General features: G+C 34.8%; 1 protein-coding gene across 1 annotated transcript in view; it reads right to left on the bottom strand.

The window, feature by feature from the left end:
- Positions 1–22909, bottom strand: part of SCLT1 (sodium channel and clathrin linker 1) — a 184626-nt gene that overhangs the window by 142073 nt on the left and 19644 nt on the right. The window contains 3 exon segments of the mRNA XM_027600311.2: positions 9200–9255; positions 12989–13061; positions 13891–13949. Coding sequence (XP_027456112.2) covers positions 9200–9255; positions 12989–13061; positions 13891–13949 — 188 coding nt within the window.

A 22909-nucleotide genomic window follows, 5' to 3' on the forward strand; every position in this document is an offset into this window, starting at 1 on the left:
GTAATGCTGGAAGCTGAGAATGTTTTAACTCTATTTAACTCTATTTACCGTTTCCCCAAATTTATGATTTTGTATTGTATTGTATTTTTTTAAATTTTTTATTGTTATGTTAATCACCATACATTACATCATTAGTTTTTGATATAGTGTTCCATGATTCATTGTTTGTGCATAACACCCAATGCTCCATGCAGAATGTGCCCTCTTTAATACCCATCACCAGGCTAACCCATCCCCCCACCCCCCTCGCCTCTAGAACCCTCAGTTTGTTTTTCAGAGTCCATCATCTCTCATGGTTCGTCTCCCCCTCCGACTTACTCCCCTTCATTCTTCCCCTCCTGCTACCTTCTTTTTTTTTTCTTAACATATATTGCATTATTTCTTTCAGAAGTACAGATCTGTGTTTCAACAGTCTTGCACAATTCACAGCGCTCACCATAGTACACACCCTCCCCAATGTCTATCACCCAGCCACCCCATCCCTCCCACCCACCACTCCAGCAACCCTGTTTGTTTCCTAATGCATTGTATTGTATTTTAACTCTCTACAGATATTTTAGAAACATGATTATTGTTTCAGAATAGTTGAGCTTCATTAGACTTTCTCCCATAGTTACCCTTTCCTTTCTTTTTGTAGAATATCCTTCTAAGATTTTAATTTTGCTAATGGTAATTTTCTCAATTTCTTTTCATCTGAAAATGTACTTATGTGACTTCTAGAAAAAAGTTTCACTAGATACATAATTTTAAGTTAATAGTTTTTCTTTCAGCTTTGAAGATAGTCCACTGTCTCCTGATTTCCATCATTTCTGTTGAGAAGTTCATTTATGTCTTACTGCTGTTTCTTTGAAGATAATTTTTCTGCTTTGAACATTTTTAAAAATTGTCTTTGATTTTGTATCTGATCTTATAATAATGTATGTATAGTTTTTGTACTATCCTGCTTATGATACATGGTGTTCCTTTAATTTGTGGATCAACTGTCTCTCTGCCCTCTCTTTCTGGGATGTAAATTATATGAATTTTAGCTCCTTTCACTATTTCCCTTATGTCTCTTACATTATTTCCTGCATTTTTTTTAAACTTCTTGTCTCTCTGATCTTCCTTCTGAATATTTTCTTCAGACTTAGATTGCATTCCATTAATTCTTTCTTCAGTTATATCTTATTTCATCCCTGTATTTTTTTTCAGTTTCAGAATTTCGGTTTGGTCTTTTTTTAGTGTTTCTTATTCTCTTATCAACATTCTTAAAATTGTCTTTTTTCATTGAACATATTAAGCAGAGTTATTTTAAAGACCAATCCTGTGGATTTTCTTCTATTGCCTATTATTTATCATTTTAAAAAAACTCTGTCTTAAAAATATGAGCCAGGTATTACATGTAAAAATATTTGGAGATATTCTGAGGCCTAGCAATAATGTTATCTTCCTCTAAAATGATCTTCCTTTTTTTTTTCCAGGTGGCTAGGTGCATTATCAATCTCTGATTACCTTATATCAACATTGGAGATTCAGATAATTCCAAGCTCTGTTTTAGATCTTTTTCGGACTAGTATATTTTGGAGGTCACTCTTACTTCTAGGGTATCCCAACCCAATGCCTGGGAAGTTCCTAAGCCACTCACCCTCAAATCTGATGGGCCCTGACTTTCAAATTTAATCTCTCTGGCCCTGTGAATTTGTTTCAAGCTCAGTTTTTCAACCTCTCTTCACCTCCTCCAGGGTAGGGAGATGCACCTAGGGGAGGGCAGCTCAAAGGCAGGCTCATATCCCTGGATTTCATTATTTTCCTGGTCTTACCCTATAATTCTCCACTGAGTCCAATTCACTTAAATAGATCTGATTGTTGTCAAATTTTTGTTCCAATTTTCTAGTTTTTGTCTAGAATTTCTAGTTTTTCTCAGAAGGAGTCTGATTACCTAGTCTTGATATCATTGTAAACAAAACACCCTATTTCACTGATTTTCAATTGATTAAAAATGTTCTAAGTACTAGTTTGGCTACATCTCACTAGTTTGATATGTTGCTTATTCTAAGTTTTTAATTTTAGTTTTCAATTCATTTTCATCTCAGGAGTTAGTTGAGAATGTAGTTAAAAAATTATTTGTGCCTGTTTTTTGTTATTTTTTTTTAAGATTTTATTTACTTGAGAGACCGCATAAGCATGCATGGGTGGGGGGAGGCTGAGGAGGAGAGGGAGAGGGAGAAGAAGCAAACTCCTCACTGAGCAGGGAGCCTGCAGCAGGGCTCAATCCCAGGACCCAAAACCATTGCCTGAGCCTAAGGCAGACACTTAACTGACTGAGCAGCCCAGGCACCGCTGTTTTTTGTTATTTCTCATTTTACTGTAGGCATGACTTATATTGTTTTAAATTCATATGTGCGTATATGGTGGGCAAGGTTTGCAGTCCATGTCTATGTTTATAAATGTTTCACAGGCCTCTAAAAACAACAGTGTATTCTTGTTGGTTGATATGAGTGCATATGAACAGAAAAATACACACTCAAACTTGTTAATTGTTCTTCCTATCCTCTATATCCTTATGCTTATTTTTATCTTATATATTTATTTTTGCCCCTTTCTTTGAAACATAATATATTTATAATATATAACATAATAATATATTTATAAATACTGATTAAATGAATTTTATCTAGTTCTCCAAAGATATTGACAGTATAATTGAGAAAATAAAGCCATTTAATTACTGCAAAGATTTAAGGAATTAATCTTTTTCAAAGCACTGTTTTTTATGTATTGTTAATAAATCTTGAAGATTAGACATCAATAATTTAATCATGTTCAACAAATATCTGAAGCAGTATTACACACAAGATAGTAAGACTTCTGGTTCTAGTCGTACTTATTGAAATATATAATAATTAAGTCAAAATGTAAGAGCCTTAGGGCCGCTTGGGTGGCTTAGTTGGTTAAGCGTCTGCCTTCGGCTCAGGTCATAATCCCAGGGTCCTGGGATGGAGCCCCGCACTGGGCTCCCTGCTCGGCAGAGAGCCTGCTTCTCCCTCTGCCTCTTCTGCTCCCTCTCTGCTGCTCCCCCCGTCTCTCTGTCAAATAAATAAAATCTTTTCAAAAAAATCTACGAGCCTTGGGAAAATAAAAAGAAGAAAGTTCCATCATTTTGGATGGCTTGATAAGAGAAATCATATAAAGCTTTGGGGAGATAGACAGTGTTATCATTATTATTTTTTATAAGATTTTTATTTATTTATTTATTTGTCAGAGAGAGAGAAAGAGCACAAGCAGGGGGAGCGGCAGGCAGAGGGAGAAGCAGTCTCCCCGCCGAGCAAGGAGCCTGATGGGGGACTCAATCCCAGGACCCTGGGATCATGACTGACCTGAGCTGAAGGCAGACGTTTAACCAATTGAGCCACCCAGGCGCCCCTATCCTTATTATTAATAACTAGATTTCATTTTTTTCTGCTGTCACCATTGATTAGTTGATCTCTATTTTCTAGTGCAGTTTCTAGAAAAAGTCAGTCTTGGTTTAGCTAACTGCAAAACTGATCTGCTAAGAGAACTGATATACAGGCCACAGTTAGGAAGCTAGATAATCAGGAGGAAGCAACTATACTAACTGCTGGTTCCAAGATCACACCTTTTCATCCGAGACCCTGGGATTAGGATATTACTGTCAGAGAGCTACTGCCTGCAGGACACCCTGCCTTAGCTTCAAGAGAAGTGGCTGCCCAGAATTATCAGCTCTAGAGCTACACTACACTTGTTAGATCCTCAGCCACGAAAATAGACCCTCAGATACTGCTTCTCCTCCTACTAATCTCCTAATTTAGGTCTCTTACAAGTACGTATCATTAGCAGAAACTAATCCATATCTGGAGCTAGTTTTCCAGTGTCTGTAATACAGGAAGGCCTACTAAAAAGAAGTTGGAACAGTCAATCTACATCACAGCCGCATGAACCTGTTATTATGATTGCACGATTTAATTAAATATGACCCAAGGTGGTACAATTAAAGTATAAAAGAGTTTTTTTTCCATGAAACCTACACTGAAAATGAAAGGCTCAATAAAGAGTCATTAAATAACTACCGTTGAATTAGAGGTAAGTAAAAAAATTACAAAAAGTCAGAAAAATTATAAAATCACAGAAGATCAAAAGGAGATCAAAAGCATCTCTAAGTTTTTACTCTTCAAAGAAATTGAAACTGGAAATCATAAAGAGTGAATTATATGGTTTTTGCATAAAAGATAAAGCACTATTCAATGATGTTAGGGATAGAGTGGTAAGTAAGAATAGACAAGGGCCTTGCTCGCAAGAAGAATACATTCTAGTAGATAAGACAAAAAAAATAAGCAAATAGGCAAATAATTTCAAGTAGTAACAGGTGCCATAAATAAAATAAAACTGTATTATAGAAAAAAAAAAGAAAGGGGAAGACGGTGGAAACAGCTAGGTAATGTGGTCAGGGAATGCTTTCCTGATGAAAGATCTGAACAAAGGGAAGACAGTCCTGTGTGGGTCTGGAGAAGAGTATTCTAGGCAGAAGAGTTAGGTAAGGCCTTCAGGGGGACACTGGTTTGCCAGGTTTAGGGAAGCCAAATAAGAAGGCTGGCATGACTAGAGACTAGTAATCAAAGGGAAAATACAAAATGGCTCTTACGGAGGCAACAAATGATGTCTTCCATAGATTGCATAATAATATAACAAACAATTAGAGTGTACGTATATACACATAAAGAAAAATAAACTCAATTATAAACAGAGACATACAGAAATCAGGGTAGCTCTGGCTTTATACGAGATTTGAAATGGAAACTTAAAACTTTATAAAACTTAGGATTTTGGCAGACTTTTGGGGACAGTCTTCCTCACAGCACCTCAAGTAGCACAAGAACAGCAGTGTTTACCATAGACAATATATCAATGAATGAATGTGGCTGTGAGTCAATAAACTTTTATTTACAAAAGGTAGCAGGCCAAATTTGGTCCACAGGCTGTAGTTTATGAATCTCTGACAGATGCAATTAAGTCTCTCTATCAGTTAGTACTTTTGGCTGTAAGTAACAAAATGCCTAACAAAAAATAAGGACGGTCATTTTTTTAAAAAGATTTATTTATTTGAGAGCGAGCCAGAGAGAGTACACACACTACTGGAAGAAGGGGCAGAGGGAAAGAGGGACAAGGAGACTCCCCACTGAGCAGGGAGTCCAACAAGTGGCTTGATATCAGGATTCTGATATCATTACCTGGGCCAAAATCAAGAGACAGACACTTAACCGAGCCACCCAGGCACTGCAAGGACGTTTGGTCATTTTTGTCTGTTTTATCACTGATGTATTCACTTGAATAGTGCCTGGTACTTATAAGCACTCAATGAATACTTATAAATGAATGACTGAATATTTTATTACTTCATCTAATATTAAATTGGGAGGGTAAGTGGTTCCAGATTTGTTTCAGCAGTTCAATAATATAATAAGGACCAAAGGTTTTCTCATCTTTCCCTTCTTTCAATCTTGATATCTACCCCCACGGATGCTAAATGGCTATACCAACTTCACATATCACTTTCTAAAATAACAAGAAGCTGGAAAGAGGTAAAGCTTTCTTCTTGCCAGCCTCTTTTTTTTTTTTTTTTTTTAAATCAGGGAGAAAACTCTACCAGAAGCTCTACAACAGACTTTCTCTTATACTTCACTGGCTAAAAGTAGGGTCCCGTGTTCATTCCTAGACCAATCCCTGGCAAAAAGAAATTCAAACTAGTTTGAATAAAAGACTTATCACTTAAAACTGTGAAAGCACCTGATCTCCCCCGAGCACAGTGACACTGGAACAAAATCAGAGCTGAATGAAAGAATTAAAAATGGCTCTTATGGAGGCAAAAAATGATGTCTTCCATAGCCTGAATAATCATATAACAAACAATAAAGATTAGTATTTAGTGCCAGAAAGTGTTGTACATATAATCCTGCATTTCATTATCTTATGCAATTTACTTCCTCTGATAAGTTTTGAGGAGAAAAGATGGTATTACAGGAAAAATTTAGTACAAGACACTATATTCTCAATATGAACTAGATTTCAAGGAACAGACTTAAAAATGGGAGGAAGGAAAGTATTTTTTCACCTCCTCCTTAGCCTGATTTAAAATGACTTCATTATTTCCTATCCGTGGTCAATTCCCACATTATATCCACCTATATAAAAATGTAAATACTAAAATGTTTCCAAAACCCAACAGTGTAGAATTACATACTACTATATAATCCATGTCACTGCTAGCTTCCATTATTCAGAACTGACCATGTATACACATTTAAGATACTCTCCCTAAAAATGATAAACTCTCTTGATTTTGCAGTCCTTAACTGCAATACATAATTAAAAATAGGATGTTGCCCTAAAAATATAATAAGCAGAATTCACTTTAAAACCTGAGAACATTTTCAAGTTACTAGAAGTGTCTTTTTAATAAGCTCAGAATCCATTTTTTCCCACTTTCCTATTGTACTAGGAATAAATACATTCAAGAGACATGACCACATTACTGTTAAATAGGTAAAGGCAGATTTTTAAAAGACTGGCTTAAAAAGACCTGGACATGAAAGGAAGTAAGTATGTGGAACCAAATATAGGAAACAAAATGATTATCTCAACCATATAATACCTCTTCTATCCCCATTACATTAAAATACAAGCTTAATCTACATACATTGGTGATTCAAAAATCTTAGCAATGTTCTTTGTTAGGAACAGCATGGCTTATTTAATAACTCTTTTGAGATAGAATAGTAAATCATAAAAAGTTAAAGTTAGAAAAACTTCCACGGGGAAAAGCAAATAAGAAAAATTGAAAACCCAATTAAAAGATTTATTTTACACTTCAGCCAACTAGCTTAAACATACGAAACTTTCAGAAATTAGAGAAGAGGAGAAATAATGAAACATATTTTTTAAAATGGAAGTGAGAAAATGACAAAATAGTCAAAAGCAAGACATACGAATTCCATGGGAGTTCTAGATGATTCTGTCCTAAAGAACAACATGTATTACACTAAAATAAATTAACAATAAAAAAGGAAACTGCATATTATATATAACAAAATACATACAAAAGAATGCTAGCTTTAAAAGAGCCCATGCTTATGGGCACCTGGGTGGCTCAGTCGGTTAAGTGGCTGCCTTCGGCTCAGGTCATGATCCTAGAGTCCTGGGATCGAGCCCCACGTCAGGCTCCCTGCTCAGTGGAGAGCCTGCTTCTCCCTCTCCCTCTGCCTGCCTCTCTGCCTACTTGTGCTCTCTCTCTGTCAAACAAATAAATAAAATCGTTAAAAAAAAATAAAAGAGCCCATGTTTTAAATGAATTTAGAACTAAACAAAATTATTTCTCCCAGTTTGGTCTAGTTATACAAGTCAACAACAAAAGATGTATCAGATTTCAGCCCAGCTGCATGATCTTTAAAAGTTAAAGTTGAGAAACTTCGGATAGAATAAAACTTTAAACATTTTTAGCCAAAAATAGGGATCTTTATGATCACAGGCTGAGAGAGGATTTGTTAGAGACACAAAGAATAACAACCATAAGAAAAAAGATGGATTCACCTATCTTAAGATTAAAAACAAAATAGAAAATTCTTTTCATGAAACATACCATAACCTGGGAACAGATATATGAAACACCTACTGGCTAGCATGTTTTATGGTACTGTAGCAACATTATTCATTCCCATCCCTTTTCATCTTCCAGCCTCTAGCACAGTGGGTGAAAGTCTAAAACTATATTTCTCAGTGGTTCTTGTAGCTGGAGTTGTGGGTGGGATTAAAGTCTCACCAGTGAGAAGCACTTGAGGGGGATATGGAAAACAGAAGTGAGCTGAGAATATTTTTCTATTGGTATGACAGATAGCAAGCAAAACTGGACAGACATGAGGGTATTCTTATAGTCAATACCCTGTGCCTCGCTTTCCAATGGCAAGACTCTAGGCTTTAGGGAAATGATGCTGTAGGAGTAGCAACAGAGATGGTGGCAGCACCATAAATTTCTGACCTCCAGATCACAGCCCCTAAGTTATGATCCTAAAACCCGGGATCTAGTAGTACTTACATGTAAGTGACTAAATTCCTTCCTCTCTGAAATTTCTACAATGGTTATCGTTTACAGTATTATTACTGCATTGACACAGATTGGCACCCCAACAAATATTCAGAATACAGAGTATATAAACTATTTTGACAATTTAATAAGGAAAAGGTATATAGAAACTGGGAAAAAGAAATGAACAAGTATTTAATGAGAAGAGAAAATCACATGGATAAATAAACATATGAAAAATGGTTAACCATATTAGTATTCAGGGAAATGTTAAGTTATAACCACAATGAAAAACCATTTAAGACTCAAAATAACAAAAATTAAGAAACCTGGTAAGACTAAGTGCTGATAAAAACATATAGATCAATAAGAACTCATAAATATCACAGGTGGGAATGTAAATCGGTACAGCCACTTTGGAAATTAAGTTGGTGTTATATTGTAAAACTGAGTATTAATATAATCTATGACCCAGCAAGATTATCCCTTGAAACTCTTGTGCTTGTTTGTGCATGATACTGAGTAGAAGAAAAAGTCCCAGGAGACTAAATGATATGATTTTTTTATAGTTAAAAAAAAATACAAAACCGAATAATATATTGTTAGGGATACACACACCTATTAAAAAATTTAAAAAGCAAGGGAATGATAAACACAAAATTCAAGAAAGTGTTAATATCTAGCAGAAGACAGGAGAGGAATGGGATAGGGAAGGAAAACATGGGTAGATGCACCAGTATTGGTAACTTTTTTTAGCTCTTACCTGGATGGTGGATTGTCAGTTTTTGTTTTATCAGTATGTTTCATAACATATGTGATTAAAATAACTATCTTATTAATGATTGCTAATATTTATAAAGTGTTTATTATGTACCCTATCTTCCTCTACAGTCAGCCCTATGAAATAAATTATTATTTACAATTCAGAGATGAGAAAACTAAAGCACAAAGAGGTTAAGTAACTGTCTAAGGTTGCACAGCTAGTAAGTAATGGACCTAGGAGTCAAACAGAAAATCAGGCTCCAGATCTGTACTCATAACCAGTATACTATATGAATGAAATATCAAATAACAACAATAAAAATTACCTAGAATAACAATAAAAGAATCAACTGTTAATTGATCTACCTTTCGTTTTCCTTGATGACATTTTCAAGATGTAGTTTCATCTCGCCCATATGTTTCTGAAAGATTAAAATATGGAATGCATTTTGCAGACAGGTCTCTATTAAGTAATCCATTCCCATGCAAGCAGTCAGATTCTATGGCACTAGGCTACTGATAAGAAACAACTATTCTTTACTCCTAATAAGCACTAGTAAATATGGATATTTTAATGATACATAGAACATAATAAAGCATTCATTTTGAAACAAATATAAAAATATTTATATGACACACTGAGAAATATTTACAAATGCATTCCTATGATTTATAGATGTTTATAAAAAAAAGATGAGATATTCCTCAGTATGTCACTATAACAAATACCAGATGATCCCCATACCCTGAATGTATTCTTAATTCACTTTAGTTTAGTTGAAGCCCATATAAGAGCTTGTATTTGAAAAAGTAAAACGTTAATGGTGAAAAAGAAAATACAGATCTTCTTTAGCAGTAATTCACTTAGTCTCCTATTCGCCACCTTTATTAACTGTCTAAACTCTCCACACCATATAAGGTTGCTATGGTAAACCTATATCATCACCAACATATACTTTAATAGGAAAAATGGAGAAAAAAGGAATCACTAATTAAAATACAAATAAGAATAAAATATACCATAAAGAGAATGAGTTTGGTATGATTAATTCTCTCTGAGGAGATAAAGGCATTGTAAAATTTCAACAGGAAAGGAAAGGCATTTCAAGTAGAGAGAAATACGTGTAAAAGCAAAGAGGCAAAAAATATTATAACACATGCATAGTTATCAGCTCTCAATGAGAGTAAATAGGCAAGGGGAGAGCAGGAAGGAGGCCATGTAAAATCGCACTTAAAACAAAACTGCAATCAACTCATGATATGTCCATTAGTCTTGATTGGGTATCCTAGGCTAAAGGAGAAGAGCCAAGCCTGGAGTGAACCTGGCAAGGGAAGGGTGAAACAGGCAATGCTCCAAGCCCTTCTGCCTCCCTTTCAACCAGAGAAGCTAGTGGCAGCTTGGTCTAGGAAATCAGTTAACAGCTAACTCTAAAGTTGAACCTTTCCCAGGTCCTTGCTGTGAATGAAGCACAATTAAACCAAAATGAATGAATTCACTATCAGATAACTGAGAAGTGACCATACATTGAGTGATGATGAAGTGAAAGAAAATTGGAAAGGCAGGCAGCAGGTCTTGAATGCCATGGTAACTAAGAGGTTTGGATTTTATTATAGCAATTATCCTGATTCTTGTCATTAAAAAAAAAAACAAACCAAAAAACTGATCTTAAAAGTTGCAAAATCTTGCAAGATCTTTAAAAGTTGCAAAAATGTTGGCATATCTTAAAAAATATTTACTCAAATTACTCAAATAGTTTTTATATATATATATATATATATATATAGCTAGGATTACAGGTGAATCATTATAGTCACACTAAAGATTCTTTACTGTAAAATATTTCAAAATATTTAATAGTTGGAAGGAAACAAAATCTCAGCAGTCCCTCTCATATTATCAAATTTTCCCTTATTTATATTTTTGGAAGAAAATTTTTCATGTAGAGAACTATAGCGATACTTCTCTTGCTTTCAAGATAAACCATTTTTTTACTGGTCAATAAATCCTAAGAACTAGTTCTAATCAGTAATATCCATGTGAGCAACTGTTCTTAGATTTATCTGTCAGCATTTTCTTTTCCTCTCTAAAAGTAGCAACTACTCTTGTTACAGACCCTTAGGCTTTCTGCTACAGTTTTCTCTCTCTTGTAATTAATTCAATAATCACTCTTAGATTGAGAATGCTAAATAGGAAAATGAAGTTAAACACCTTAGTAAAATAGCTGATTAAAGAGATATATGAATCAGCTAGATTATAAAAAATTAAAAATTTAAAAGTTTAATTCAAAATAACTAGTTACCCCATTTTATAACAATCAAACCACATAAGATGTCATTATAGCAATCCTCGGTGAATTCAGCAGAAACTTTAACTCACTAGCCCTAAAAATAAAAGCAAAATACCATGTGTGCAGAAGAGAGCTTTCTGTTGCTCTTTAATTGTCAATTAGAAAGATTAAAAGACATTACTACGGTCGGTTCAAACTTAAATGACCACAGGTTTAAATAAAAAAAAAAAGCACATAGTTAAGACTAGGAAAACACCTAATTAACTTACAATAAAACAGGAACTGCAATTTAAAGAAATGCTTGTTTTTGAAATTTGGGTTTACAGGATCACTTTGTAAATGTATATTAGAGGATTAATCCTGGAAAAGAGAGTATAAATAATTTCAAATGCAATGGAAAACCTAACTTATTTTTAGAAGATGAAAACATTATGTGTTCTTTTAGTAAAACACTTTTAGTCAATTCATTAACTTATAAATAGGAGATTGTTAAGCTAGCTCTAATCATCTTGTTCTAATAGGCCCTGGTTTTTTATTCATTTATCAAAAATTGAGGGCTTATTATACACTAGACTTCAAAGCATATGGTAGGATCTCTTGCTGTCCCTGCATGAAGAGAAGAGATATAAATAAAGTTTAGTGTTTGCCACACTTACAGCCCCATTCTGAGGAAATCAGTCTTAAGGTGGTGTTTTTATATAAAGTTGCTATTCTTTCTTTCATTTGCATTAAATTAAGTCAACCTTGCTACCCAACTGAACTGATCCAGGGATTGGTATCTAAGCCAAACACAATAATGAGTATATTCAAACTCTAAGAAGTTTATCACCTTCTGGTGAGCTTAGCTTGAGACATATAGCATCTCTTTAACAAATGCTTCCTTTGTATGGTTATCCAACAGTCAGAAAGGTCAAAGTTGGGGCGCCTGGGTGGCTCAGCTGGTTAAGCGTTTGCCTTCTTGCCTTCGGCTCAGGTCATGATCCCAGGGTCCTGGGATCAAGCCCCGCATCAGGCTCCCTGCTCTGCGGGAAGCCTGCTTCTCCCTCTCCCACTCCTCCTGCTTGTGTTCCCTCTCTCGCTGTGTCTCTCTCTCTGTCAATTAAATAAATAAAATCTTAAAAAAAAAAGTTTCTTTCTAAAAAAAAAAAGAAAGGTCAAAGTTTGGGAGGAAAATGTAAAAAACTTTTAAAATCAAAGAAACAAATTATAAATCTTAACAATATTCTAAAAATGTCGATCACTGAAATCAGATTGTATCCTGAACAATGTTATGCTATTATTCTAGTTCTCCATGAGCCTGCTATATATCCTAATCTTAGAAATTCTAGGATAGAAGTGTCCTTGGTTTCTTCACTCTGTTCACTCCTAAAATAAACCCTCATTACTGAAAGGATTTCAGACGGAAAGCTGCCATAGCTTAAGCCTGTATTAGAAACTGATCAAATGCATCTAAAATTTGATGGACATAATATTTGAAATTGGGTGAAAAATCCATTCTCCAAATAATGGGATATACAGGTAGAATGAGGGTAAAGAGAAAGGTCTCAAAGTATGAGATGGCTTTGGGTCTCCCTGGGGGAAAAATAAAGAGATAAGCATATAATAATGAGTTTAAGAGCTTCAAGCATCTAAGAGATCTTGGGAGATACCAGGAGCAAGGAAACACTGGATCAAAAAACAAAACTGAAAATAATTTTTAAACACACACTCACACACACACACACACACACACACCTCTTTCTTACAGACAGCGAAGAATTGATTAGTTATAGCTAAATATTTTATTCCTCATCAATGTTTTTGAAAAGAGTATATTTTACTTTTTTAATAGAATATTATAAAAAGCTTGATAACTATGATTTCATACCTGATAATATTTCAGCTGCCTATTTAGCTCTTCCAGATGCTTATCATACTCAATAATAAGAGGAGTTAAAAAGCTAAAGAAAAAATACATAATTTAAAAATGGCATATTGTTTAATATAGGTTAATGTATAATATGTAAATTAAATTGAACATCAACATTTTCATGTTAAATGTATCCATAGCAATCAATATTTTGCCTTTTTCCTGTTCTCAATCTTAGCTCAATTAATATTTCCAGATATTGTCAAATATCAAGGGAGGGGAGGTAATGAAGGAGTTCATCAAGAAAACAACTGCCAGTCGACCCTTGAGCTGAACCTGGGCAATTGGAGGCTACTCACCCCCTCCCCTATCCTTGAAATATGTGTTCTGCTTGTCTTCCCCAGTTCTAGAAGCTGCTCCAAAGATACAGCCTTAAGATAGTAATGTGATGCTGAGACTACCCATACTAGGTATGTAAGTGAACCCAGTTAAGGCCTCCTGTAATGTGTGACTGAACCAAGTTAAAGCTTCTATATCAACTTTTAAGATTATGGCAGGCAGGTGAGGAAATCTAGTTATCTTGCATCCTCCCAAGACAAGCCTCATAAATAGATTCCATTGCTTAATAAATTTGCCACTTACCAGTCTGGAGTGGTCTGCCTCTTACTTCAGTCTCTCTTAGCCCTCCACATCTGAGGGCCAGTTTCTAGAAACTCCAGAGGAGCTTACGAATAGGAGGGAGATAAAATCACCCCAGTTGAGAGCTACTCTTATAGATTATAATGCTGCCTTTTTGCCCCCTTGTATATTCAATATCTAATTATAGCAGACTATGAAATAAACAATCCTAATACTAAAGGAATTATTTCAACAATAAATATACTTAAGAAAATAATATTTTTCTGGTAACTCAACCTTACCTTTGATCAACTATTGTGTTTTCTAATGTGTCATCTCCATCTCCTTTGAAGACAGTTTTCTATAACAGAGAATATTGCATCTTAAAATGTTTTCTCACATCATCCAAGCCCAAAATTGGCAGTAGTTTAAAATTAAATACAATTAAAAATTTTACCTTAGAAAATCTAATGCAATTAAAAAAGATGAAGAGAAACAAGTAATCATCTAAGCTGATGTTGAAAGTTTATTTGGTAAATTTTAACATCCATGCATAATAAAAACTCTTGGCAACCTTGAAATAGGAAGAATAAGACTCTCTACCAGAAACCTACATCAATTACTATCTTCCGTGGTAAAACATCAAAAACACTGCATTAAATGCAGTTTAATGCAAGGCTGCTCACTATTACTGCTAACTTCAACACTGTACTAGAGGTTATAGTCAGTAGAACCAGGGTAGAGAGTTCAAAATTTAAAGGCTGAAAAAGAAGATACAATACTATTATCATTTACAGACAATTTGACCATTTACCTAGAAACCTATGTATAATCTACCAATTATTAGGTCTAATAAGAGAAAATACTAAGTTATCAGAAAATCAACAGAATAGCTTTCCCAAATGCTAGTAATAATTTGAAAATGTAAAAGGAAATAATACCCTATTCACTACTGTAACAAAAGGTAGTACTTGAGAATAAAAAACAAAAGCAAAACAAAAAAAAGTTGCAATAACTACTGAAAAATCAACTATACTGAAGGACATAGAAGATATAAATAAATGGTACTATACCATTCATGGATATGTGAAGGGTCAATACTGTAAATATATTAATTCTTTAAAATTCACTGTAACTGCACTGCAATTCCAAAAAAAAGTTCCAATAGAAAAAAGGTAAATGGGAAAAGAAAAAAGAGGAAAGGACTTGCCCTCCTACATATCAAAACACTGTTAATGCTAGAGTAATTAAAACATTATGGTACAGACACAGTAACAAACAGAAGAGTATAGGAAATCCAGAAATAGATTAAAAAATTTACAGAAACATGATGTATGAAAGAAGTGGAATTATAACTGAATAGACAAAATATTGCTTTTAAGTAACAGTGTTAGGTAACAAAATAAAATTAGATTCCAGCATGTACTAAATGGAAAAATAAATTACAGATAAAGATCCAAATGTTTTAAAAAATATTTAACAATTATTGAAAGAAAAATGCATTTTTGACCGTGGGATAGAGAAAGCTTTCTTAAGTTCCAAAAAATGAAGAGACTTTTGTTTGTTGTGTTCACCAATATACCAAGCAGTGCCTAATACTTCCATTCAAAATACATTTTCTAGCTGGAAGACACCAGGAGTAAAATCTATGAACAGAAAGACTGAGATATCTTACAACATCCAAATTTAAAGCTTCTATGCAGCTGAAGTACCATAAGCAAAGTTAAAAGGCCAGCAACATTCGTAACATGACCAAAAACCTACTATCTAGTATAAAGTATGAATATTCAAACACAAGGAGATGTACAGGATGTTTAGTGCAGCTTTTACTATAATAATAGATAAAATGTCCATCGATAGGCTATAGGAAAGTAATACAACAGGATCCCATAAGTAGTTCAAGGAATTAACAAGATTTATATGTATCACTACGGACATATCACAAAAGCAAACAGGTTACTTCAAGAAGCTATTCATATAGAGAAAGACCAGACATCCTTCCTACATAATACACAATAAGAAATTCCAGATTGATTAAAGACTTAAATATGAGAAGCACATTTATGCAAGTGAAGGACTTAAGACACAACAGTAAAGCATTGACACATCTGACTATATTAAAAGTTAAAACTTTTCCACTATAAAGCATATAAACAAGATAAATAAAAACCCACAAATTGAAAACTTTCCACATGTGTAGTGAACAGAGTATTTACCAGCAAAATAAAGAGAAAATCTGAGATCAGACAAAAGCAAGCACAACTTCATTAATAATTAGGGAAATACAAATAAAGCAACAGTGAGATATCATTTTACACCAATCACAATGACCAAAACAAAATGTCTGATAATGCCACCGATGGCTCAGAAGGATGTTTACAAGGATTTTAAACTTGCCAAACGATACAATAAAATGATTTCAAATATGAACATTATATACTAAAAGTATTGGAGCATGTATACTATTGAAAAACACTAAATTTAGGGTGGTGATTACCACTGGGAAGGGATGGAAGGAAATGGACAAGAGGTACAGAGATAATTTTTTCTGCGATGTTTTATTTCTTAAAAAAAAAGGCTGTAAATAATCACGGCAAAAAGTTAAGAATGGACACAATTGGGGGGCAGCTACACAGATATTAGTTTTAATCTTCTGCACTTTGATGTATGTTTGAAATAAATTTAAATACAGGAACAATATGTGCAAAGTGTTGAGCATAATTCCTGACATATAGAAATCTCTTAATAAATCTTTACTCCTTATTTTTTAAAATTTTTTCTTAATATGGAGGAAAATCTACTGGCTAACCAAGGTATATATTATGAGCATTCAACCAACATAGAAAGCATTAGTTCTGAAAATATACAGCCTCACAGACATGTTGACATGGATCCAGGACTATAAGATGAATCAGACAAAAAAGGGTAACCTTCCAGAGAGAACCCTGATAGATTAAAGAATAAATGCATTCAGTAGTCTATGTAATTTCGGGGAAGGATTTACTTAATCCTAGACTATTAAAAATAGTTATTGTATTATTTAAATAATTAATTAATGGACAAGTGGTATTTTAACTTGCAAATGTTCAAAAGTTAGTTAAAAATCTTCCTGGGATAACTAAGTAGTTCAAACTTTAAAAATATTATTTCTCAAATTTCTTAGGAATTTTTATAAAAATCAAATCAACTACCAGTGTTATGACTAATAGTTGGGAGATGGATAGCAGTCTACAAAATAATAATTCAAGCCCTCATTAACCTCCCACCCATCAATTATAAGTTTCCTAATTGTTACTCTTATTATGTTTCACTCTATCGTTCTTCTAAACAATATTTAGGAATCGCCCAGTGTTTACTAAATTAAATCCAAACTCCACAACTTAACCATTTAAGGCACTCTACAATGTACATACAACCTACCCTCCCTAATGTTATTTTCCGTTACTTCTTTCATATATGTCAAACACAGTATAACAAATGAAGTATGTTTTACTCCCTAAATACAACTCCCACTTTCTCACCTCCTTTTGCTTCTCATCATGCCAGTGGGTCCATCTGCAATGCTCTCCACTACCCCTTCTTTTAGCTCCCACTGAAGTTCTTTAGAAATCTTCCTACTTTTCAGTACCCATCAGACATGATACATCCTTCAGGAAACTTTCCCTGATCTCTCCAACTATATATTATCTCCTTTTTCCCTGATACCTGCACTTGGCTTTAAGGTTAAGACATGAATAATATGCCTTATACCTAGTTATTTAATATTTGTCTCAACCCATATTTTTATTAGTCTTTAGGTTCCTGTGAAATGGTAATTTTATTATATACATTTTCATATCACTAAAGCTCTTGGTATAGTGTTTTACATAAAGGAGGTACACAAGATATATTAGTTAAACTGAATTCTATAAAGACACTGTTCTGAAACATTTTCTAATGATAGTTGCTAAGGAAATACTGATGTAAGAATAAATAACCAAAAATCCAAATTATAAAAATTACACGATTATAAAGATAAACATAATAAACCAAAATATAAGAAAAATATTCAAAAGAATAAAAATTTAGATTCAACAATCCTTTCCCACTTGCTAGCAAACTTTTAGAATAAAAGACCGTATGACTTAATAATTCTAGACCCAGTGGAAAAAATCAAGTTGGGAGGATAAGATTGAAATCGACTAAAAAGGCATTTATATAGGAGCACCTCACTGGCTCACTCAGTAGTGTGACTGTTGACCTCGGGGTTGTGGGTTCAAGACCTATGTTGGGTGAAGAGATACTTAAAAAACTAAAATCTTTTTTAAAAAGCATTTATATATATGTATTTATACATTTACATCTATTTATGTTTATATATTTTAATTGAAATATAATTGACATATGTCATATTAGCTTCAGGTGTACAAGACTAACAATCCTATCCATTAAGCTATGCTCACCAAAAAAAAAAAAAGCATTTATAAATATCCTTTTTATATTCTCTAAATCAAAATTTAAACAAACTATACTAAATAAAAGAAACATACGGAGCATTTTATATATCTTGAACAGATAATCTATAATTAATTTCTATTTATTTTGATGCAAAAATGACTTCCTGAGATGATGGCGAGAATGTATTACAAAAAGAATGTCAATATAATTGGATTTTAGTTGGGTAGACAAATTTTCTGGATACTTCTCTTCCTCTAATGAAAATACACACTCTCTACATATTCTAAACATAGTTCTGTTTAATTTTGTGCCCCTTACTTTATATCACTGGCTATGAAATATGTTAATGGCATCCTAACTGACATCCTTTGAAAGAAAATATAGGCTGACTAGCATTTTGTGAAAGTGTTGTTGCAGCAAATCATATCATGAGGAGATGGATTCTCATCATTTATCAATGAAGGTCGATGTACAGTGTAAGAAATTGCTAAACTCTTACAATTAGACTCTCTTTAAAGTGTCAAATCCTTTTCTTTTTTTTTTTTTTTGAGAGAGAGAGAACACGCTTGTGCATACATGTGACAGGGGAGGGGCAAAAGGAGAGGGAGAAAGAATCTTAGGCTCCATGCTTAGCACAGAGCCTGACATGGGCCTGGATCTCATGACCCTGAGATCATGACGTGAGTTGACATCAAGAGTCAGATGCTTAACCGAATGAGCCACCCGGGCACCCCTAAATCACTGATTTTCTTTTTTTTCTTTAAATTTTTTTATTCTTATCTTAATCACCATACATCATTAGTTTTTGATGTAGTGTTCCATGATTCATTGTTTGTGCATAACACCCAGTGCTCCACGCAGAACATGCCCTCTTTAATACCCATCACCAGGCTAACCCATCCCCCCACTCCCTCCACTCCAGAATCCTCAGTTTGTTTTTCAGAGTCCATCGTCTCTCTTGGTTCGTCTCCCCCTCCGATTTCACCCCCTTCATTCTTCCCCTCCTGCTATCTTCTTCTTTTTTATTTTTTCTTAACATATATTGCATTCTTTGTTTCAGAGGTGCAGATCTGTGATTCAACAGTCTTCCACAATTCACAGCGCTCACCATAGCACATACCCTCCCCAATGTCTATCACCCAACCACCCCATCCCTCCCACCCCACGCCCACTCCAGCAACCCTTAATTTGTTTCCTGAGATGAAGAATTCCTCATATCACTGAGGTCATATGATACATGTTTTTCTCTGATTGACTTATTTCACTCAGCATAAAACACTCCAGTTGCATCCACGTCATTGCAAATGGCAAGATCTCATTCTTTTCGATGGCTGCATAATATTCCATTGTATATATATACCACTTCTTCTTTACCCATTCGTCTGTTGATGGACATCTTGGCTCTTTCCACAGTTTGGCTATTGTGGACATTGCTGCTATGTTGCTAAACATTGGGGTGCACATACCCCTTCGGATCCCTACATTTGTATCTTTGGGGTAAATACCCAGTAGTGCAATTGCTGGATCGTAGGGTAGCTCTCTTTTCAACTTTTTCAGGAACCTCCATGCTGTTTTCCAGAGTGGTCGCACCAGCTTGCATTCCCACCACAAGTGTAGGAGGCCCCTTACTCCGCATCCCCGTCAACATCTGTTGTTTCCTGACTTTTTAATTTTAGCCATTCTGACTGGTGTAAGGTGGTATCTCATTAAGGTTTTGATTTGGATTTCCCTGATGCCGAGTGATGTTGAGCACTTTTTCATGTGTCTGTTGGCCATTTGGATGTCTTCTTTGGAAAAATGTCTGTTCATGTCTTCTGCCTATTGATTGGATTATTTGTTTTTGGGTGTCGACTTTGATAAGTTCTTTATAGATTTTGGATACTAGCCCTTTATCTGATATATCATTTGCAAATATCTTCTCCCATTCTGTCGGTTGTCTTTTGGTTTTGTGGACTGTTTCTTTTGCTGTGCAAAAGCTTTTCATCTTGATGAAATCCCAATAGTTCATTTTTGTCCTTGCTTCCCTTGCCTTTGGCGATGTCTCTTGGAAGAAGTTGCTGCGGCTGAGGTTGAAGAGGTTGCTGCGTGTGTTCTCCTTTAGGATTTTGATGGATTCCTGTCTCACGTTTAGGTTTTTCAACCATTTTGAGTCTATTTTTGTGTGTGGTGTAAGGAAAAGGTCCAGTTTCATTCTTCTCCATGTGGCTCTCCAATTTTCCCAATACGATTTGTTAAAGAGACTGTCTTTTTTCCATTGGACATTCTTTCCTGCTTTGTCAAAGATTAGTTGACCATAGAGTTGAGGGTCTATTTCTGGGCTCCCTATTCTGTTCCACTGATCTATGTGTCTGTTTTCCTGCCAGTACCATACTGTCTTGATGATGACAGCTTTGTAATAGAGCTGGAAGTCCGGAATTGTGATGCCACAACATTTTGCATTGCTTTTGCTTTTGCTTTGCTTTGCTTTTTCTTTGTTTTGCCTTGCTTTGCTTTTTCAACATTCCTCTGGCTATTCGGGGTCTTTTCTGGTTCCATACAAATTTTAGGATTATTTGTTCCATTTCTTTGAAAAAAGTGGATGGTATTTTGATGGGGATTGCATTGAATGTGTAGATTGCTCTAGGTAGCATTGACATCTTCACAATATTTGTTCTTCCAATCCATGAGCATGGAACGTTTTTCCATTTCTTTCTGTCTTCCTCAATTTCTTTCATGAGTATTTTGTAGTTTTCTGACTACAGATCCTTTGTCTCTTTGGTTAGATTTATTCCTAGGTATCTTATGGTTTTGGGTGCAATTGTAAATGGGATCAAATCCTTAATTTCTCTTTCTTCTGTCTTGTTGTTGGTGTATAGGAATGCCACTGATTTCTGTGCATTGATTTTATATCCTGCCACTTTACTGGAATTCCTGTATAATTTCTAGCAGTTCTGGGGTGGAGTCTTTTGGGTTTTCCACATAAAGTATCATATCATCTGCAAAGAGTGAGAGTTTGACTTCTTCTTTGCCAATTTGGATGCCTTTGATTTCTTTTTGTTGTCTGATTGCTGTGGCTAGGACTTCTAATACTATGTTGAAGAGCAGTGGTGATAGTGGACATCCCTGCCACGTTCCTGACCTGAGGGGGAAAGCTCTCAGTTTTTCCCCATTGAGAATGATATTCGCTGTAGGTTTTTCATAGATGGCTTTTATGATACTGAGGTACGTACCTTTTATCCCTATACTCTGAAGAGTTTTTAATCAAGAAAGGATGCTGTACTTTGCCAAACGCTTTTTCTGCATCTATTGAGAGAATCATATGATACTTGTTCTTTCTTTTGTTAATGTATTGTGTCACGTTGATTGATTTGCGGATGTTGAACCAACCTTGCAGCCCAGGGATAAATCCCACTTGGTCATGGTGAATAATCCTTTTAATGTACTGTTGGATCCTACTGACTAGTATTTTGGTGAGAATTTTTGCATCCATGTTCATCAGGGATATTGGTCTGTAATTCTCCTTTTTGATGGGGTCTTTGTCTGATTTGGGGTCAAGGTAATGGTGGCCTCATAAAATGAGTTTGGAAGTTTTCCTTCCATTTCTATTTTTTGGAACAGTTTCAGGAGAATAGGTATTAATTCTTCTTTAAATGTTTGGTAGAATTCCCCTGGGAAGCCATCTGGCCCTGGGCTTTTGTTTCTTGGGAGATTTTTGATGACTGCTTCAATTTCCTTAGTGGTTATAGGTCTGTTCAGGTTTTCTATTTCTTCCTGGTTCAGTTTTGGTAGTTGATACATCTCTAGGAATGCATCCATTTCCTCCAGGTTATCTAATTTGCTGGCATATAGTCGCTCATAATATGTTCTTATAATTGTTTGTATTTCTTTGGTGTTGGTTGTGATCTCTCCTCTCTCATTCATGATTTGTTGATTTGGGTCATTTCTTTTCTTTTTGATAAGTCTGGCCAGGGTTTTATCAATCTTGTTAATTCCTTCAAAGAACCAGCTCCTAGTTTTGTTGATCTGTTCTACTGTTCTTTTGGTTTCTATTTCATTGATTTCTGCTCTGATTTTTATGATTTCTCTTCTCCTGCTGGGTTTAGGCTTTATTTGCTGTTTTTTTCTCTAGCTCCTTTAGGTGTAGGGTTAAGTTGTGTATTTGAGACCTTTCTTGTTTCTTGAGAAAGGCTTGTATTGCTATATACTTTCCTCTTAGGACTGCCTTTGCTGCATCCCAAAGATTTTGAAGAGTTGTGTTTCATTTTCATTTGTTTCCATGGATTTCTTTAATTCTTCTTTAATTTCCTGGTTGACCCACTCATTCTTTAGTAGGACGCTCTTTAGCCTCCATGTATTTGAGTTCTTTCCGACTTTCCTCTTGTGATTGAGTTCTAGTTTCAATGCACTGTGGTCCAAAAATATGGAGGGAATAATCCCAATCTTTTGGTACCAGTTGAGACCTGGTTTGTGACCTAGAATGTGATCTATTCTGGAGAATGGTCCATGGGCACTAGAGAAGATTGTGTATTCCGTTGCTTTGGGATGGAATGTTCTGAATATGTCTGTGAAGTCCATTTGGTCCAATGTGTCATTTAAAGTCTTTATTTCCTTGTTGATCTTTTGCTTAGATGATCTGTCTATTTCAGTGAGGGGGTGTTAAAGTTCCCTACTATTATTGTATTGTTGTCAATGTGTTTCTTTGCTTTTGTTATTAATCGCCTTATATAATTGGCTGCTCCCATGTTAGGGGAATAGATATTTAAAATTGTTGGATCTTCTTGTTGGATAGACCCTTTAAGTAGGATATAGTGTCCTTCCTCATCTCTTATTACAGTCTTTGGTATAAAATCTAATTTGTCTGATATAAGGATTGCCACCCCCGCTTTCTTTTGGTTTCCATTAGCA

The sequence above is a fragment of the Zalophus californianus genome, chromosome 2, assembly GCF_009762305.2.
Source record: "Zalophus californianus isolate mZalCal1 chromosome 2, mZalCal1.pri.v2, whole genome shotgun sequence".
In the NCBI taxonomy this organism is placed as follows: domain Eukaryota; kingdom Metazoa; phylum Chordata; class Mammalia; order Carnivora; family Otariidae; genus Zalophus; species Zalophus californianus.